Genomic DNA, 20,122 nt, shown 5'->3' on the forward strand with positions numbered 1-20,122 from the left:
AGGCTCCAGGAGATGGTGAAGGACAGGGAAGCCTGGTGTGCTGCAGTCCACGGGGTCGCAAAGAGTCGGACACGACTGAGTGACTGAACACTGGGCCGAAAGAAGGGTCTGACAGTTCTGTTTATCAGATAATTAGGTCCCAACAACTTAATAAGTTTTTGTGTCCTTGTAACGCAGTAGTCGTCGGACATAAACACGAAAAGGAAGAGGGACTTCCCTGGTGGTTCAGTGGCTAAGACTCTGTCCTCTCAGTGTAGAGAGCTTGGGTTTGATCCCTGCTCGGGGGAACTAGGTCCCACGTGCTGCAACTAAAGATGCCGCAGACTGCACCGAAGATTGTGAAGATCCCGAGTACCCCAACTAAGACCCGGCATAGCCAAATAAACAAGAAAGAAAAGTGACATTTTAGTTTTATTAGTCACTATCCACAGTTACTTATAAAATTAATACGTATGATCTATGTGCACTCACAGAGAACCACACAGCCTCTCAAATCTTAGATTCAAATTGGACAGTGCCACCCATTTCCGATTCAACATTGGTTTTTGTATGGTGCTGGCTTTTAATCACAGCGACCACCACCACCCGGCATCCAGATTGACAAACGTACGGAATCGCTGAAAGAATGTAATGCAGCCTGATTCTGAGATTGTGAACTGCTGAGGGCTCGTTCTCAAGGTGTTCAACAGCGTCTTCCCAGGAAACATGAAATATCCCGGGAGTTTGCCGTGGTACTCTGGGGTGGCTTTGGGCTGAGTTTGAGAATGAATGCATTAGGACTGGAAAGATTGCTTCCTGCTTCACACCTTATCTTTACCTGACTGTTTTGCCTTAAAGACGAAAGAAGCACATGGTTTAATGTGTTTAAAGCACATGTGCAGTTGTGTGCCAAGTCTTTGGAGAGAAAGGCAGGTAAAAGTTTGGCCTTTGATTCATAGCCCCCTCACTGTGATTTTCATTTTCACTGCAGCCACTTTTCTTCAATGTGATAACGTATGTCAAATACTTCACTTACTGCCTGACCTTTGTTCACTAAACACTTTATAATGGAAGAGTCTGTTATTCTAATTTTTTTTTTACACAAAAATATTTATTTGACTGTGCCAGGTCTTAGTTGTGGCACAGGGGATCGTTACTCTTTGTTGAGGTATGTGGGATCTAGTTCCCTGACCAGGGATCAAACCTGGGCCCCCAGCATTGAGATCATGGAGTCTTAGCCACTGGACCACCAGCGAACTCCCTGTTATTCTAATTTTGATAATAATCATCAAAACTTATCAACAGTATGTGTGTGTTTCCCTTTCCTCCTATTAGGAGGTTGTTGAAAATAGTTGAGAAGTATTACTTGTAAAACCCCAGAGATGAGGGTTCCAAGGAAGCAACATTTGTGGAGTTTTGTGCGTGACTAGGGGTTTATAAAGAGGAAAGATGAATCATTTATTATCTTTGGATGGGAATATATTTTAAAACTCATAGAACTATAGGAAATGGCTGTTCTTAGTGGGTCATTGGTTGTGTTAAAATCAGTAATGATAAATATTTACTAGGTAAGTGGAAAGCTCCGTCTTTGTAAAATGTCGTGACTTATCATTCTGCTAATCCTAGTTATTAGAAATTTTTCTGTTTGAAATAAAATCACGTAATGTACCTTTCAGTTCTCTCCTTTTGAGAATTATTTTGATATCCTGCATTCTTTGCTTTGCACGTAAATTTTAGAAATAACTTCTCAGTTTCTACAAAATTTCCTGCTGGAGTTTTCACTGGGACTATGTTGAACCCATAGACCAATTTTGGGAAAATTGATAGCTTAATAAGAGGGAGTCTTCTGACTCAAATATGATGTCTCTGTCCATTTATTTATGTTTTCTTTATTTCAGCAGTGCTTTGCAGCTTTCGGTGTACAGGGCTTGCACATATTTTATTAAACATTTTCCTAAGCATTTAATGGGCTTCCCAGGTGGTGCTAATGGTAAAGAACCTGCCTGCCAGTGCAAGAGATGCAAGAGACATGAGTTAGATTCTGGGTCAGAGTCATCCCCCAGAGAAGGAAATGGCAACCTGCTCCATTATTCTTGCCTGGAAAACTCCATGGATGGAGGAGCCTGGTGGGCTACAGTTCATGGGGTCTCAAAGAGTTGGACAGGACTGAGTGACTAAGCACAGCACCCAAGTATTTAATATTTTTGGTGGTGTTATAATTTGAAATTTTGTTTCAAGTTGTTTACTGTTGTTTCCAGTTGTTTACTGATAAAGCCTAGAAATACAATTGATTGTACATATTGACCTGTAACCCTGTGATGTTGATAAACTCGCTTATTCTAGGTAGCATATTTATAGATTCTTTTTTTTTGTAGACCCTTAATGACATCTGCAAATACAGTCCTATGTTCTCCTTTCCAATCTCTATGCCTTTAAATTTCTTTTTCTAATTAATTATTCTAAGGATTTAATAAAATATTGAATAGAAGTGGTAAGAATAGATGTCCCTGCCTTGTTCCCATTTTTAGCTGTGTGTGCTATGCTCAGTCACTCATTCGTGTCCCATTCTTTGCAACTCCATGGACGGTAGCCCACCAGGCTCCTTTGTCCATGGAATTTTCCAGGCAAGAACATTGGAGCACTTTGCCATTTCCTTCTCCAGGGGATCTTCTAGACCCAGAGATAGAACCTGTGTCTCTTGCATAGCATTTATTTTTTTCACCATGAAGTATGATGTGAGTTTTAGGGATTTTTGTTTTGATCCCTTTTGTCAAATTGAGGAAAGTCTCTTTTATTTCTAGTTTGATGAGGTTGGCTTTATTTTTCTAATCATGAATGAATGTTCAATTTTGTAGAGTCTTTTTTTTTTTTGGTATCTATTGAGATGATTGTTCATGTTTTCTTTCCTAATATGTTAATACATGGAGTTGCAAAGAGTCGGGCATGACTGAGTGACTGAACTGAACTGAATAGTGAATTACATTGCTTGATTTTCGGATGTTACACCAATTGTATTTATCCTTTCCTGGGATAAACCTCACTTAGTCATGATATGGTATCCTTTTTATTATATTGATAAATTCTATTTGTTGAAAAATTTAAGGACATTTAGTCTATGTTCGGGCTTCCCTCGTGGCTCAGATGTTAAAGAATACTCATAATGCAGGAGACCTGGATTTGATCCCTACATAGGGAAGATGCCCTGGAGAAGGGAGTGGCAACCCACTCCAGTATTCTTGCCTGGAGAGTCCCATGGACAGAGGAACCTGGTGGGCTACAGTCCATGGGGTCACAGAGAGTAGGACATGACTGAGCAACTAATACTAGTTTTATGTTCATACTGAATATTAGCCTATAATTTTCTTATAATATCTTTGTCTTTTATATTAGAGTAATGTTGAGTTCATAAAATAAGTTAGACAGTAGTTTCCTTCTTCTGTTTTTGGAGAAAGTTTGTGAAATGTTAGTATTGTTTTTTTCTTAAATGTTTGGTAGAATGCACCAATGAAGTCCTATGGGCCTGACATTTTCTTTGTGGAAAGGTTTTAAACTACAGCTACAATTTTTTTTTTTACTAGATATAGTATTGTTTGGGTTATCAATATCTTCTTGAGTGAGTGTTGATAGATTATGGCTTTAAAAAAATCTGTCCATCTTATCTGAGCTGTAGAATTTATGTGCATGATTTTGTTCATGATATTTCCTTATCATACTTTTAACGTCTGTAGGATCTGTAGTGATGCTCCCTCTTTGACTCCCTACGTTGGCCATTTTTTGTCTTTTATCTTTTTTACATTAATCAGGAATGTAGACAATACCTTACTTTAGTGCTTCTGAGTTGTCAGCTTTCTATAAATGGCCGGCCACTATTGAATGCCAGCCAATTCTAGCTTTCTGTGATAAGGGAGCAGCTAGAAGGCCCAGGCCTCGACTCTGCTTGAGGTTTCCCAACCTCACTACCTTCTGCGGTGTCAGTTCTGGCCTAATTAAACAAGTCCCTCACTTCACAGAGGGAGTTATATTTGTCTTCTGGGGCAGCTTGGTTGCTCCAAGGGAATCTGAGAGTGCGACTGGGCTTCGGTTCAGGCTTGGCTACTCTGCTGACCCAGTGCTCATCTAGCTCTGCAGTGGCTATGGGGTGCTCTTGTAAGCTGGGGAATGGAGGTACACATCAAAGCCAGAAAAACTGGCTTACCACACAGCTTTACTTTGATCTCTGCCTCTGCACTAGTGGCCATGATGGCCCTGTTAGGAGTCTCCAAGACATACACACATTTGCTGAGTGGGAGAGTGGTTCTCTGGACATGTTCATCTCTCCCTTTCCTTTTCTGCTGTGCTACAGAGGTGATTGGTGCTCAACCCTGTCTGGACCTGCCTAGTGAGAAACTCCACCAGTTCTTTTGGGTTTTTTTAATTTTTAAGCTATGCCATAACTTGGCCAAGCACTTTATCATACACAGTAGCTCATAAAGTCAGTGTCAAAAACATGTGGAAGTAGGAGACTTCCTTGGCGGTCAAGTGGTTAAGACTTCACTTCTCAATGCAGGGGTGCCAGTCAGTCCCTGATTGGGGAGCTAAGATCTCACATGCCTTGGGGCCAAAAAAAAAAAAAAACAAAAAACAAACCCCAAAACACAAAACAGAAGCAATATTGTAACAAATTCAATAAAGACTTTTGAAAAATGGTCTACATTAAAAACATCTTAAAAAAAAAAATCACACACACACATGAAAGTAGATGGGCTTTGCTGGTAGCTCAGTTGGTTAAGAGTCCTCCTGCAATGCAGGAGACTGGGGTTCAGGTCAGAAAGATCCCCTGGAGAAGGAAATGGCACCCCACTCCAGTACTCTTGGCTGAAAAATCCCATGGAGGAGGGGAGTCTGGCGGGCTACAGTCCAAGAGGTCACAAGAGTCAGAGTCAGATACAACTCAGTGACTAACCACCAAATAAGACTTGGAGGCGTCTTCCGCCTAAGGTCACACAGCCAGGAAATCCTGGACCAGGTGTCACACTCTGATCCTTCTGAGACCAGAGCCGGTGCTGTGACCCATCCTCCCCATGCTGAGTGGCTTGGATGCCCCAGCCCTCCGTCCGCCTCCATCACTCGGAGAGTGGGTCATGGCAGAGCCAGGTCCATCTCTGGAATTCTTCACCCAAGCTGACCCCTCTTGGAGGAAGATGGTTGACTCACAGTTGAAATCACAGCAGATGGGGCCAACCAGGGTTTCTAAAGATCATGAGGCAGCAGCAGCAGCTTCCTCTAGTTTGATGGACAACTTTTTAAATGGAACCAGACTCTGACACTGAGTCAAGCTGCTCTTAGCGACCCTTTTATTTCTCATTCGAAAATCGTGTTTGGAGAAGGCAAACACTTCTTTGGCTTGACGTTTTGCCCATATATGGACTACTGGTTGATCCTGCTTCGGTTCAGTTTCTCTGCTCTGTTTATGTCTCCCATTGACACGGATCCACCAATGATAACAGAGGTCACTCGTTGCTTTTTCATCTAAGCTGCACAATTAAGGCTTGTCCCTTGGGCTTCTCAGTGTGGTCTGTGTTCCCACTGCCCCTGTGTTCTGTTTACTCATCTGCAGAATTAGGCAAGTCCTGTGCCCAATCTCAGATCCCACAATCTCCTCTTGCTGTAGCGTGTTGGAATGAGAGGGAGAGACAGGGATTAGATCACAGAATGTTGGAGCAGGAATAGACTTCACAGCTCATTCTAGAGGTAGTTGGCTCCATTTTGCAGACGGGGAAATGGAGACCACCCAGTAGGCTGTGGCTGGAACCTGGGCCTTCTGGTGTCCAGGCTAGCTCTGGACACTGCTCTCCCATGTTGCTGTCCCAGCTGGGTAGACCCTGGAGCCCCTTTCTCCAGTGTGTGGAAGAAAGCAACTGCTTCTCATTTTAGCTGGAAAAACCCATGCTCATTTTCATCCCTAATGTAGGCAGATTCTCCCAGGCCTTTGTGGGAAGTAGAAAGAGGAAGTGAGGGGATGATTTTTAGTGGCAGGGCTCTAGTAATTGTCCTTCTTGTGAGGTTCTCAGAATCTCCACACTTCTCTGGGGTTGCTGGTCTTGTTGGAGTTAAGCCTCCTCTTGGCCTTTCTCAGGGAGCAGGTCCAAGGAAGCCCAGAAGCACTTGTTTACAGCTGTCTCTGGGTGATGTTCGCCAGGTTCTGAGTTGGGGAGGAATGTTTCTATCCCCTTATTTATTTCTCCCATTGGAGACCTCGGGGAGACACACCAGTTAAATCACCACAACTACGTGGAATCCTGGGAGGACAGCAGATATGTTTGGGGCCAGTGTTAGGTTGGAAATGTTGTATATTTGCTCAGGTTTTTCTGTGATTCGTACACTCTATGGAGAAAGTTTAGTGTCTACACAGAAATCACTTTTAGTCTGTGAGCCTCAGTGTCTCTAAAGGTTGTTGTTGTTCACCTGCTCAGTTGTGTCCGACTCTTTGTGAACCCCATGGACTGCAGCTTGCCAGGCTTCCCTGTCCTTCACCAACTTCTGGAGCTTGCTCAAACTCATGTCCATTGAGTCGGTGATGCCATCCAACCATCTCATCCTCTGTCAACCCCTTCTCTTCCTGCCTGCTGTCTTTCCCAGCATCCAGATCTTTTCCAACAAGTCAGCTTTTCACATCAGGTGGCCAAAGTATTGGAGCTTCAGCGTCAGCCCTGCCAGTGTATATTCAGGGTTGATCTCCTTTAGGATGGACTGGTTTGATCTCCTTGTAGTCCAAGAGACTGTCAAGAGTCTTCTCCAGCACCACAGTTCTAAAGCACATGGGAACAATATCCAATTTTCCTCTTCCACAGGAAGCGGATCATGAGGGAAGGTTTTCTGATGGTACCATATGAAAGGGTCCTGAAAACTAAGATAACAAAAATGATGCTGCAGTAAATTTGCTGAGTTAGTTAATCTTGTCTAGTAGTTGCAGACCTTTTTAACTGTACCTTAGAACAATCAAGCTGTGCATAAAGGGAGTGGATTCCAGCCCTGAAATAAAGCAGTGCAGAGTCCAGGAGCTGGGACAGAGAGGGGCCCTTTGTTTTTTGATGGTCTCTCACTTCTAGGAAGGAAAGTTGGGAGAGGCAGGCTGGTCCCCAAGATGTCTCTGTGCCTAGGGGTATAGAGCCGAGAACTGAGGTCCCTGGTGGGGTCACACAGCCGCTGGGGATACCTGTGGATATGCAGTTCCAAGAGACATAGAGAATTTGAGAATGTCACAGGTTTCACAGCCTGGAGCAGTGGCTGTGCCCCAGGCATGGAGGCATCCTGTGTGTGTGTGTGTGTGTAAGAGTGCATGTATGTGTGTATATGTGAACATAACTGGGTATGTGTGTGAATGTAAGAGTGTGTGTGTATATATGAAGCTGTGTTTCTGTAAGAATCACATGGAGTTTGTATATATGTGTGTGCATGAGTGTGTGTGGATGTCTTTATATATGTGTGTACCTGTGAGTGTGTGTATGTGTGCATGCTCATGAGTATGAGAGTGAATGTGTGTATATGTGTGTGTGAGCAAGTATTCATGAAGGTGTAAGTGTAGGTGTGGGCTTGTGTGTGTGTGTCTGTGTGTTGGGGGTGGGGTGCACAGACCCTTTGTTCATGAGGGGCAGTTTTGCAGGCCAGTGGTTTCCTTTTAAACTTCAGGCTTCTTGTGAACCCCATTGTGTGAATGGTGAGGAAGGCAGACCAGGGCCTCTCAGACCACCTGTAGTGAAGGATCAGGGTTCCTTTCCTTGTTATTTCCTCCCCATCATGGATCAATACATTCATAGAATGCGCTAAAAATGAATTACTACCAAGATGTAGTAATGAGAAAAGACAATAATAAGAAAAGACACAACCAGCTCTATTAAAAAATTTTTTATATTTCTCTGTCAAATTTCTTTGTAGGTTTCTGGAAACTCCCTGTGAGTCCCTTCCCCCCAGGCTGGGTGGCAGTGAGGCTGGCAGAGCGCTGGGTGCTGCCCTAAGCTAGACTCATGGCCGAGGCAGAGAGGAGGGGAAGGCAGGGTGTGGGATTCTTGGCTGCAGACTGACCTGGAACCACTCTGCCGTCCAAGCAGAGAGACTTGTATTCTGGGGTATGACCAGGTGGCACAGGTTTGGGGTCAAAGTAAGAGGCTCAGACTGCCTCTGCCACTCAGGTACCCACAGAATGGGGGCTCGGTACCCTGAGTCTCCAGTAGCTCATTTCTGAGTCAGGTGCCATGGGTGCATGCTTCGGGTTGGTGGCAACTAACTTCTTGCCTTCCTTGAAACCCTATGTGGGATCTGTGATAGCTTTGTCTGAAAGTGGCTTTGCAAATGCCCACGGTATGGGGATTCCCTAATTATAGTGCATATGTTTACATAGAGAATTTTGGTCATTGGATTTTTCCCTTTTTTTCCCCCAGTAGAATCAAGGCATCTTTTGGCCTGGGATGTCCTGGTGTGGGAGGAGTGGAGTGAATGATTAAGATGGAAAACTGCTGTGGGGACAGACAGTGGGGAAGACACTATCTGTGCCTTTGCCTTAGTGCTTTTTCATAGTAGCCTCTTAAATCTCTAACGTCTGATGGGTATCATCTCATCAGAAACAGCTTCAGCCCTCCCCTCGACGGCGGTGGTATGCTGAGAAGGGCTGCTCTGTGGTTCTGGGGGAGTCAGGGAAGGGACACTGGTGGATGGTACCATGTCAAGGTGACCCTTGGGCGATCCACTGTTTGGAATACTAAAGGAGGCCCAGGTGTCTGCTGATGCCTCTGGTTAAACATTTTCGTGATGAAACAGTTGAGACCAAGGAAGCCAAGCAAAGAGGTCATCTTTGGTGGGTATTGGTGTCTTATATGGGGCTTCCCTTATATGGGGCTCAGTGGTAATGAGTCCACCTACAATGCAGGAGTCATAGGAGATGTGGGTTCGATCCCTGGGTTGGCAAGATCCCCTGAAGGAGGGCATGGCAACCCACTCCAGTATTCTTGCCCGGAGAATCCCATGGACAGAAGAGCCTGGTGGGCTACAGTCCATAGAATTGCCAAGAGTCAGACATGACTCAAGTGACTTAGCACACACGCACATGCATCTGAGTGGGAATTTCCTCAAGTGCGGGAAAGATCTTTGTTTCTGAGCCCAGGTCTGGGATTTTGTCTTCAGCCTCCTTTAGGTTTTCTGGTTCTTCTAACCCATAGCACAGAGCACAGGATCTTTAAGTGTCTTGTCTTTGTTTCTGTTCTTAGGTCAGGAAGATCCCAATAGTCTGCGCCATAAATACAACTTTATTGCCGATGTCGTGGAGAAGATAGCTCCTGCCGTGGTTCACATCGAACTGTTTCGCAAGTAAAGAGCGCCTTCCTTTTTTCCCCCAGTCTCCGAAGCTCCCACGAAAACTGCTGCCATAAGCAAAACATCAGAACTATTTCTGAGACACTTTAGAGTATCACTGAATACAGTCCTACAAGAAGATAAGCTCTTCTCCCTTGGGATATTTTCATGTTTGCCTATTGAAATCTACATTCTTGACCCTTCTACATGTTTTTAAGAGCCTCTGGTTCTGAAGAGATTCCCTAAGAATATTTTCTAAGTGGAATTTGGGGATGCAAATAAAAGTCAGTCTAACATTCTATTTTTTAATTTTATTTTATTTTCATTCTATTTTTTTAAAGTTTAGTAAAGCCATTGTGCAGAGTAACAATTGCTAGTAACAGGTGTCTGTTGCTGTTATAGAACCAATGCATCAATGTGTCAGAGGGTCGATTTTAAATGTTTCAGCTTTAACCGGGTACTCTTTTTGGTTCTAGGCTTCCTTTTTCTAAGAGGGAAGTGCCGGTGGCGAGCGGGTCTGGATTCATCGTGTCCGAAGATGGACTGATTGTGACAAATGCCCATGTGGTGACCAACAAGCACCGGGTCAAAGTCGAGCTGAAGAACGGCGCCACCTATGAGGCCAAGATCAAAGACGTGGACGAGAAGGCGGACATTGCCCTTATCAAAATCGACCACCAGGTAGGTGGGTTTCCCACCTGCAGGACCAAGTTCTCAGGTGCCTTGGCTGATGCTTGGCTAAATCCGGAGAGGTCCAAAGACACCAGAGCTCCCTGATTTTGTGAGTTTCTCAAGTGGGACCGAGCCAGTCAGGTCTGGATCAAAGGAGAGCATTTGGGAGATGCTGAGTGTGGTCTCGGGTGGGGAAAGGGTGGGATCTCATGGAAGCTTCTTGAATAAGCAGGCTATAAGATCAGGGTTTTAATAATAATGTTCAAAATTTTTATCAAAGCAGTAGGCTTATAAAGAAGCAAAGCTAATGGATTTTGTCCTCATAGCACTTCTCAAAGCTTTTCTTATGCTAATATGCATGGGACCCTCCTGCAAGAGTGTGACTCTGAACTACAACTATCTGAGCGTAGATTTTTTTTTTTTTAAATTGAGATGTAAAGAGCTCAGTTTGGTAAATGGCTTGCTTTCTGTTGAAATATTCTCCTTGTAGTCATTTTTGTTCTGTTGATTTGTTTAGCCAAATCTTCATGCGTGCGTGCTAAGTTGCTTCAGTTGTGTCCAACTTTATGCGACCCTATGGATCGTAGCCCGCCAGGCTCCTCTGTCCATGGGATTCTCCAGGCAAGAATACTGGAGTGAGTGGGTTGCCATGTTCTTCTCCGGAGGATCTTGCCAACCCAAGGATTGAACCCACGTCTCTTGCGTCTCCTGCATTTGGCGGGCAGGTTCTTTACCGTTAGTGCCACCAAGGAAGCCCAAAATCTTGGCTGAAATCAAGTCCGATTTTTATTAGACCATCAACAGTTCCCACTTGTTGGTATGTTGATAACAGAGGTTTGGTTTGCTAAGCGGCAGGTGCGTGGTGAGATTTTCTGGTTTCTCCACACTTTGTCATTTTTCAGACTTCATCTGGAAGGAGGAATTGGGATAGACTGGAATCTTGTTTCTGGACCAGGAAAAGGTCATAACGGAGAGGCAGAGAGTGGTCTTCTTTTCCGGCTCTCTGGGCCCTTTACCCGATCTGAGCTGTGAGGTCAGACCTCAGTGAGATAGCACAGGCTGTTTTCGTTTGTGCTGTTGATCAGGGCAGAAACAGGCCCTGTGCCCAGCGTGGGTAACTGACCTTTAGAGAGGTCTCGATTGCATACTATTTCTGTTAGGTTACCATGGGATTTCTGTAACAACTCATCTTTCAAAATGTGTTTATGGGTCACAGTATAGTCATACTAACTTTACTTGATAAGCTCCAAAACTGGACCAGGCTCTGCCTTCATTTATAACTTTCACCTATTCGGTCAATGGCTTTTATCATTCCCGTTTTACATAGGAAGGAATAGGGATTCAAAGAGCTTAAGTCACCTGCCTGAGACCACATAGCTAATACTGTGGTGAAATTATAGCCTCCTAAGCTGGCCAGGGGGCTTCCCGCAGAAGACGCGGTTCTGATCCCTGGGTCGGGAAGATCCCCTTAGAGGAGGGTATGGCAACACACTCCAGTATTCACGTCTGGAGAGTCCCATGGACCGAGGAGCCTGGCCGGCTGCGGGCCATAGGGTCACAAAGAGTCGGCCACGACTGAAGTGACTGAGCACACACACGCAAGCCTGCCAGGTTCCCCAAGTGCCCAAGCCCGTGACCATGACGGAGGGATAAAGCCTGACCTTTTGGTGTGATGAGATGGCTTGGCTTTAAATAACCCACGGGGAGGCTGGCACACCCCGGTGTAGGATCATACAGCTCGCAAGGTGTCCAGGATGTGGTAGTCTCACCGGAAGGAGGCTGGCCAGAATAGCACATCCTGTGGCCACACGCAGGACTCAGCTCCGCCGAGCCCTGGGGAGGCAGCCAGCCGTGCGGGCTCTCTCTGCAGGCAGGGTGCTGGTCTGGACCCTGCGTGAGCTGCTCCCGCTGAGTAATCTCATGTTTGGCACGCGTGGGCGCATCCCATGCAGCTGCTGTGGCCGGGGGATATTCTTTTCAGCTTCTGAGCCAACGTGGAGAGTGGGTTCTCCTGTCATCCCTGGCAGGTCCCAGCAGGATGTGGATTATCTTGATAAACCAGCTTTGCAGGGTGTTTCTGACCTGGCTCTTGCTGTTCCCGGGAGGCTAGTCTTCCTGCCAGCAGCAGGCTATTTGAGATGAGTTTCTAGCCCCAGAAAAAAGAGCTTGAAAATTTAAAGTCGAACTAATGTGGCTTTGCAAAATGGAATCGGAAATGAAAGGATATTAAATTGCAGACACCCACACAAGAGGCTGGTTTCCACTGACTAAACTGCTTTTTTTTTTTTTTTTGCTGATAGTAGTTGGAAATGGGGAGAGTGAAAACATCTCTTCCAGCTCTTTCCATTTTGTTCCCTTAGTTGGAGGATTGATTATTTAGGAGAGGGGGGCAGGGACTGGTTTGTAATGAGGCTCAGTTTGGGAGGAGCCCCTTGATTCAGTGAAGACTACTGTGCCCCAGCACAGGATTTTATAAATGTGTCTGCAGTGCTGGGAGTGGGGGAAGGAGCGGGGAGCTTACCTTGCACCGTGTCACCTCGGGGGCAAGAAACAGCAGGGAATCTCAGAGGAGGCAGAACAGACCCAATAAAACTTGGACTTGAGGATCGAACTCATTCTGAATGCCGCTTGCCATGTGAGGTCATGGCTGAGTCTCCCCAGGGCCATTTGCTCATAACCCAGTGAAACTGGGGTGACTGCCCGCCACATACACGGGCCCAGTGGTCAACTTGGTGTCTTATAATCTGGGCCCATTTCCTCCCCCAGGGCCAGGATTTCACGTGAAGGGCTCTCCGTCACTAACACCGAGACCCTCCTTCCTGAGTGTGCTATTCCTGCCACTTTTAATGAATGGAAATTACTAGGGACACCTGTGGTCACTGCCCACGTCTTCTGGGTGCAGAGGCCAGCATCTCCTTCTGGATCTATTTCTGAGCCCCCTGGGCAGTCTTGTGGGGGCACCAGTCACGGTGCCGCCCCCCCCCCCCAACCCCTCTGGGGCCATGGGACACCGGATCCATCAGACCAAGCAGATCCTTCGCTTGGAGCAGTAGCTGAATGCCAACCGCAGGAAAATGACATGGGGAAGCCAGTGTGGCCCCTGCCGCTGGGACCCCCGGGCTGTCTGAGCTCCTGCCTTTTCAGAGCCTGATCAGCCAGCCTACTTTCCCTTTCATTCTTCAAGGCCCCCTCACATCTTCTGTAAACCCGCCTCGGCTTGAGCTTGCCAGAGACATTTCTGGGCTTGTGACCAAAGAGCGTTTTTGCTCCTCACTGCTGAGCGACTTATGTGCACTGACTTCCCCTGCTGAGTCTGAGCAGGGGAGAACCTTTGGGGGGAACCTCCCTGAGCAGGGTGCCGGCCTCCGCCAAGCTGGCGAAGGAGGGCGTCCCCTCCAAAGGCAGCCCGCCTGCCCAGACATGTCTTTCCACTGCCCTTTCCTCAGGGCCACGGACGGGGGCCAGCATTCGCCTGGGGCCCGGGGGGTGGTGCCAGCTGCAGGAAGGAAGGATAGTGTGCATGCAAACAGTTTAATAGAAAGCAGCTTTGAGGGCAAACTAGTTCAGCCTCAGATAAAAACGGATTCCAAAATGTGTCGAACATGACGCTGGCCGTGTGTGCAGAACACTTAAAAATTTTTTCTCCAGAGGCCGTGTTTTGTCCATGCAGCATTTTTTTTTTTTTTTGCTGAGTAGTTCAGGAAAAAAGAGAGAGAGAAAAAATATATATTTGGTTTCTTTAGGTCAGAGTGCAGGACAGGAATAAGTACTGGGGATATACTGAAGAAGGTAGGAAAGTTACTTTTGTTGCAGCTGTTTTTCCAGCTGTGTTGATTAAGAAACAGGAAGGAGAAAAGCATCTGTCCCCTCCGCCCTGACCCCCAGTCCCAGGACTGCAGCTTTCAGATCGGGTCCTGTCTGCCTCTATGAAGCCCTTCACACTCTCTCTCTGCTGATGGAGAAATCTTAACGACTTAACCAGGGACTTGAAGGTGCACCCAGCCTGTTGGGGGTCCCACTTTCCCCTCCTGCAACTCTTCTCTCCACACCTCCCCCATTCTGCTAACCCTCCACTACTCCACATCCCCCGCCGCCTCCCACAAAGCAGGGCTGTTCTCTGGGGCCCCTGGTCTTGCCTTCCCCAGGGTGTCCCCCTTCTAGCTCCTCCAAGGGTGACCTTCCGTGTGTGCGTGCTAAGTCGCTACAGTCATTACAACTCTTCCCGACCCCACAGACTGTAGCCCGCCAGGCTCCTCTGTCCACGGGGATTCTCCAGGCAAGAGTACTGGAGTGGGTTGCCATGCCCTCCTCCAGGAATCTTCCAGACCCAGGAATCGAACCTGTGGCTCCTGCAGCCCCTGCATTGCACCTGATTCTTTACCGCTGAGCCACTGGGGACGCCCCAGGTCCTTCAGGCCTCAGGTTACATTCTGCCCCGGAGAGTCCTTCCCTGACACCCATCCAGGGAGGGTCCGTGTCCCTGTCTCCCCCTCCTCACTCGGGGGACGCGTAACCCCAGAGGGGATCTCACGTCACTGTTCATATTTCCCTCCCAGTTGTCGTGTTTGCTTGCGGATTTCAGTTTCTCTCTGCCGCTGGGGTGTGAGGGCCACGGCCGTCCTAGTCACTTATCATGTTGTAAGGGCTCAACAGCCGTGCGCAGAGGGTGAATTCAGAGTCCTCCGCTCGGAGGAGGCAAGGCCGGCTGCTTGTGGAGTTGGGGGGGGGCGGTGGGGCAGGAAGGCGCTGGGGCTCCTGCAGTGGCTGCTCCCCACTTTCAGGAGAGGAGGTGACCCCACAGCAAGCGGGCTGCAGGCAGCGCTTCCACCCCCACCCCAGACTCCGCGAGGCCGGTGCTCGTCTGATTCCTGCAGCTGGGACAATGGCCTTGCCAGGCCCCGGGGGCTCTGTGGTCCTTGGTCCTGCAGAGCCCCGGGAGCAGTGAGGTTTCCTGTGGGCACTTCTCCCTGACGCCAGCACCCCCAGTGGATGTTTGGAAGCAGGCTTGTCCCGTCTTGTGAAGTGGGTTTCTTCCTGCACCTCCAGGCCGGGCCTGCAGCATCCGCGGCCATCTTTGGGCCAGGCGCCACCTACCGCTGTTTGAAGTGGCTGAAGGTGACACATCTGGGCTTGGGGGGCTGCTCTGTTGCCAGAGGGTCGTTTTCCTGCTGAGCTGGCTGCTGGGGCCAGAAGAGCTGACACCTCCTGACTGTGAAATGTAGAACCCGGATGGCTCTGGGAGAGTGAGGGTCCCAGACCCTCACCCCCGAGTCTCAGGAGCTGCTGAGTGGCTCTCGTCTCTCTCCAGGCCTGTCTGTCAGAGCCTGGCCTGCTGGTGGCGGGCCTGCCCCGACTTCTCGGAGCGAGGAGGGTCCAGGTGACCCGGGGACGGTGGCGAGGGAGGGGACGGGGTTGCGGGCGTGACTCATGCCCCCCCCCCCCCCCCCCCCCCGCCTCCAGCCAGCTCTCCTCAGACAACCTGATTGTCAGAAGGCGCTGACTCAGCCGCCCGAGCTTGTCCAAAAGTGAATCAGATAACACAGGGCCCGGGCTGGACCGGCTCCCCGTCTTCTGGAGCCTGTCACTCATCCTCGTAAAGTAACCAGGAGCTGGAATGCAGCTCCCAGTACCATAGCTACCCTGGTATTTTGTTTCTGTGTTTTTCCATTTTGAATTCTTTTCTCCACTCCCTCCGTCCTGGGCGTTCTGTGGTCTCTCCTCTTTTTTCCTCCCTGAACTGAGAGGCTGGCATTGCATTGGCTAAAGAGGCCACAGACTCTTCTCGATGTTAAGAGGCTCCTGTTACCGTATTGATTTTTTACCATTTTTAGGGGGATGCAGATCAATATTTCATTAGATGATGTTCATCCAGACGCTGGATTGGAAGCTGGCATTTTTGCTCTGGGTCGGCCTTCACCCAAGGGCTCATGGGGACGAGGCTTCTCGTTGTTCTGATTGCAGCTTCTCATGGAATGTGAAAATATTTCAGTTCCCCAAACCATCAAAAACCAGAGCCCTAGTGTGTTTTCTGGCCCCATTTCAAGAACTTAGTTGATTGTTAAGGAAATTCTTTGGCTATGTTTTTCTCTTAATATGGTAATGCTTTTTTTTTCACTTTGGTGATTTCTCTTCAGGGAATTCAACCAAGACTATTATTTATGGTTCTGGCAAAGCAGTTCCCAGGTTGTTGGGAGTGAATCTGTAGGTGTCCCATGGGGAATGTCCCCTTCACTGAGGGGGAAGGCATGCATTGGTTCCACTTGCTAGTTTCGTTAGTGTGTATGTAGCAGTGTGTTGGGACCTGGGGTTGGCCAGCTGTGGCCTGCAGTCCAAATCCGGCCCTCCATTTGCTTTTGTAAATAAAGTTTTATTGAGACACAGCCATGCCCGTTTGCTTTGGTAGAGTCTACAGCTGCTCTTACTGGTCAGCAGCAGAGTTGAGTAGTTGGGATGGAGGCCACCTGGTCCATGAAACCAACAGTTATTACTTTTTGACCTTTCACAGAAAAAATTTGCCAACCCCAGTGTGAGATGATTAACACCTTGCTCCAGGGGAGCCAAATGTGCTTGGACTGAAATATGCTCTTTAGATCCAAGTGAGGTGAAGCCCGAGGTAACACAGGGGAAAGGGCAGAGAAGCTGATCTCATTTGCTCTTGTGGGGACTGTGCTTCTTTGCTGAAGAAGATGCTTTGGTCTTGATGGATTAAGCAGAGAGAGGCCTTAGTTTTAACCTCTTTCTCTATAACATTGATAGGAATTTGTGAATTCAAATTTTGTGAATTCTGAATTATTATCTAGTTTTAAATCCTAATGGTCTGATTCACTCATTGTTTCCGTTATTCTTTATTCATACATGGTGTCTATAAATATTTATTAAGCATCTATTTTGGGGACTTCCCTGGGGACTCAGACAGTAAAGAATCTGCCTACAATGCAGGAGACCTGGGTTTGATTCCTGGGTTGGGAAGATCCCCTGGAGAAGGGAATGGCAACCTGCTTCAGTATTCTTGTCTGGAGAATCCTATGGACACAGGGCCCTGGCAGGCTACAGTCCATGGAGTCACAAAGAATCAGCCACGACTGAGCCACTAACATAAACATCTACTTGACTAAACACTGTGTTGAAGATATAAAAGCAATGGACAGAAGCCATGGAGCTTACTGTTTGGTGTAGAAACAGGCAGACTGGAATAAATATGGTGATTGGTTCAATGAAGGAACAAACAGAGAAAGCAGTAGGAGGCACTGGAGGCTGGGGTGCCCTCTGAAGCTATTGTAGGCTTGTCTGAGCAGATAACATCCATGCTGAGTTGTGAAGAACAGACAGAGCCAGCCAAGGGAAAGAGTAGGGGGGCCTAGAGTTGCTTCATTTTCCTTTTCTGCCCAGCCTGAGGACGTGGACCTTGGACCAAGTGCAACCTTATTTCCCAGTGAGTTTACTAGAGGCTTCCAGAACACACGTTAACTGGTTCCTCCACATATTGTCTATGTCTTTTATTGGCCTTGGGGTTCCTGGTCGCACTCTGGAAAGCTCCACTTTCTTATACAGTCAGTCTCCTGAGAGTCTAGAAGTCCAGAGGGTTCATAATGAGCTGGTTGCCTCATTCATGGCAGGATGGAAGTAGATTCCCAAAAGTGCTTTCCTAAAACCAACCATTTTCCATGGCAAGGCATAAATAAGACATTCTGGTGAGTTGAGGACTGGTTATTCTAATAATTGTGCTAGTTAATGAGTCACTTTTGTTGAATAAGGCACCACAATCTGATAATGAGAACATGTGACTCATGGTATTTCCCTCTTTGCTTTGGCTGCCAGGCGACTCATAGAAATCATTGGCCCTGTGGCTAGAATATTTTTTATGCTGCCATTTTATGTCATGAATATGTAAGAATTAATTTATTGTAATAAGCCCTGTGTCATTGACTAACCCAAATTATTTTTATGTAAAGAAAGTTATACATCTTTGGGCTTCCCAGGTGATGCTAGAGGTAAAGAACCCACCTGCCAACGCAGGACCACACACTCCAGTATTCTTGCCTGGAGAATCCCATGGACAGAGAAGCCTGGTGGGCTACAGTCCATAGAATCGCTGAAGTGACTTAGCATGCATACGTCTTTAAGAATTTTTTAGAATAAATAATATGAAAATGATATATCCTGGGCAACTTCCCTGCTTCTGGAGCCACACACACTCTAAGTGGTCCTGGGTATTGGGGGTCCACTCTGCCTTCAATTCAGCTTAGCAGATACCAAGAAGGTGAGCACTGAACCTACCAGACAGAGTGAGGCCACACCCTTCCCTTTGTGGAACTGGTAGGTATAAGTTGTCTCCTATTACCTGAGCCCCAAGCCTGTAGCCTCATAGAAAACCAGGCTACGTCCAGAGTCAGTTACCCAAACTGAAATGCCAGGCCTTGGCTAACCCCCAGTATTGGCCTAATCCCAATTTTAGGATCCTGATGGATCTTTTAAGATCTGATTTGTTTACTCATTCATATATTCACTTTCACATCCCTTGATTTTCATAAATATTTATTGGCCAAACACCACTGTAGCAGCATTAGCCAACTTGAAGTCACCGGATAGAAGCAGAGGAGCTGGTGGATGGGGAAGGCAAGTTGCACTCAATGAGACAATATTTTTCCTCCTCTTGATGCTAGAGAATATATACAGTCACTGGCCCTTGGGCTTCTGTATAAAAATGTTGACATTTTGCAGTTTAAACAGCAAGAGTAAGGGGATCTTTGAAATGCCAGCGTTTCTCGATATAGCTTAAGGGAGACTAAACATCATGGTGGTGTGGGTAAACAGTGAGGACTAGGTTGGTTCATTTGCTTTTTCTCGCTTTTGTTTTTCCGTAACCATCCTCTGTTTCTTTTCTCTCTTTCTCTCCTTCTCCATCACTTCTCTTCTCTGTCCCACCTGAACGCCCCCCACCCCCCACCCCGCACATCCCACCTCTTCTCCTCCCCTCCCGGTACAGCAATAAGAACATGTCCATTTGTGGAAATGGATGGCGGTAACTTGATGACACCGTCCTTCCGAGTTCTGTGTATGCTGTGATCTCAGCGCCATGCAGGAGATCCTTCCTGGCCCGGCCTCTCGGCTCACCTGCTCCCTGCAGCCCCCCTCCCTTGGTTGTACCCTTGACCTTGTCATCACTGATAACCTCCACCCTCTCTGATCTGAATCCCAAGCTTCTCATTCTTCATCCGCCTCCTCCTCCCCTGGTACCGCTGCTTTATGGGCACAGGACATGTGCATTCACAGAAGAGAACCCTGCTTGAGGGTTTAATGCTCTGAAAAGTGAAGTTGCTCAGTCATGTCCGACTCTTTGTGATCCCACGGACTGTTGCCTACCAGGGTCCTTTGTCCATGGGATTTTTCCATTTCCAGGCAAGAGTACTGGAGTGGGTTGCCATTTCCTTCTCCAATTAATGCTCTGAGGTCTCTTTTAAAGTTTTTAATGATTTTATTTATTTATTTATAGCTGTGCCGGGTCTTTGTTGCTGTGAGATCCTTTCCCTAGTTGTGGTGAGGGGTTACTCTCCATTGCAGGACATAGGCTTCTTACTGCAGTGGCTTCTCTTGTTGCCGAGCATGGGCTCTAGGGCCTGAGGGCTTCAGTGGTTATGGCTCCTGGGCTCAAGAGCACCGGCTCAAAAGTTGTGGCACGTGGGCTTAGTTGCTCTGTGGCCTGTGAGGTCCTCCCAGATCAGGGGTTGAACCCGTGTCCCCTGCACTGGCAAGCAGATTCTTTACCACTGAGCCGCCAGGGATGCCCTCTCCCTTTTGGTTTCATCTTTGAATTTGTGCTTTGTAAGTGAAGTCCGATGGGCAGAGTATGTGCTGGGTGCTTGGAGCCTTGGCCTCCATGCTGTTCCTTTCCTTGTGGCCTTCCCACTTCCCCAGGATGAGTTCTTGGCTACCCTGCTGCTCTGGCCCTTGGGACCCCTGGCCCCTTCCCAGCAGTCACGGCCACCCTCTTTCCCCCAGGGAGTACGGACATGGGGTACGTATCCCCTGCAGCATCCTGGGCAGCGGGTAGATGACTCTACAACTCATTCTGCCAGCAGCAAGGCAGAGCCAAGCCCTGCCCACCCCATCCAGGTACCTGGTGCATCCTGGCACCAAAGGAAGTTGC

General features: G+C 47.6%; 1 protein-coding gene across 2 annotated transcripts in view; it reads left to right on the forward strand.

The window, feature by feature from the left end:
- HTRA1 (HtrA serine peptidase 1) overlaps window positions 1-20,122 on the forward strand; it is a 57,064-nt gene that overhangs the window by 20,600 nt on the left and 16,342 nt on the right. For both annotated transcript variants that reach the window (XM_043925103.1, XM_043925104.1), the window contains exons 2-3: window positions 9,219-9,318; window positions 9,780-9,984. In XM_043925103.1, coding sequence (XP_043781038.1) covers window positions 9,219-9,318; window positions 9,780-9,984 — 305 coding nt within the window. The remainder of the gene's footprint in view (window positions 1-9,218; window positions 9,319-9,779; window positions 9,985-20,122) is intronic.

The sequence above is a fragment of the Cervus elaphus genome, chromosome 15 (assembly GCF_910594005.1).
Source record: "Cervus elaphus chromosome 15, mCerEla1.1, whole genome shotgun sequence".
NCBI lineage: Eukaryota > Metazoa > Chordata > Mammalia > Artiodactyla > Cervidae > Cervus > Cervus elaphus.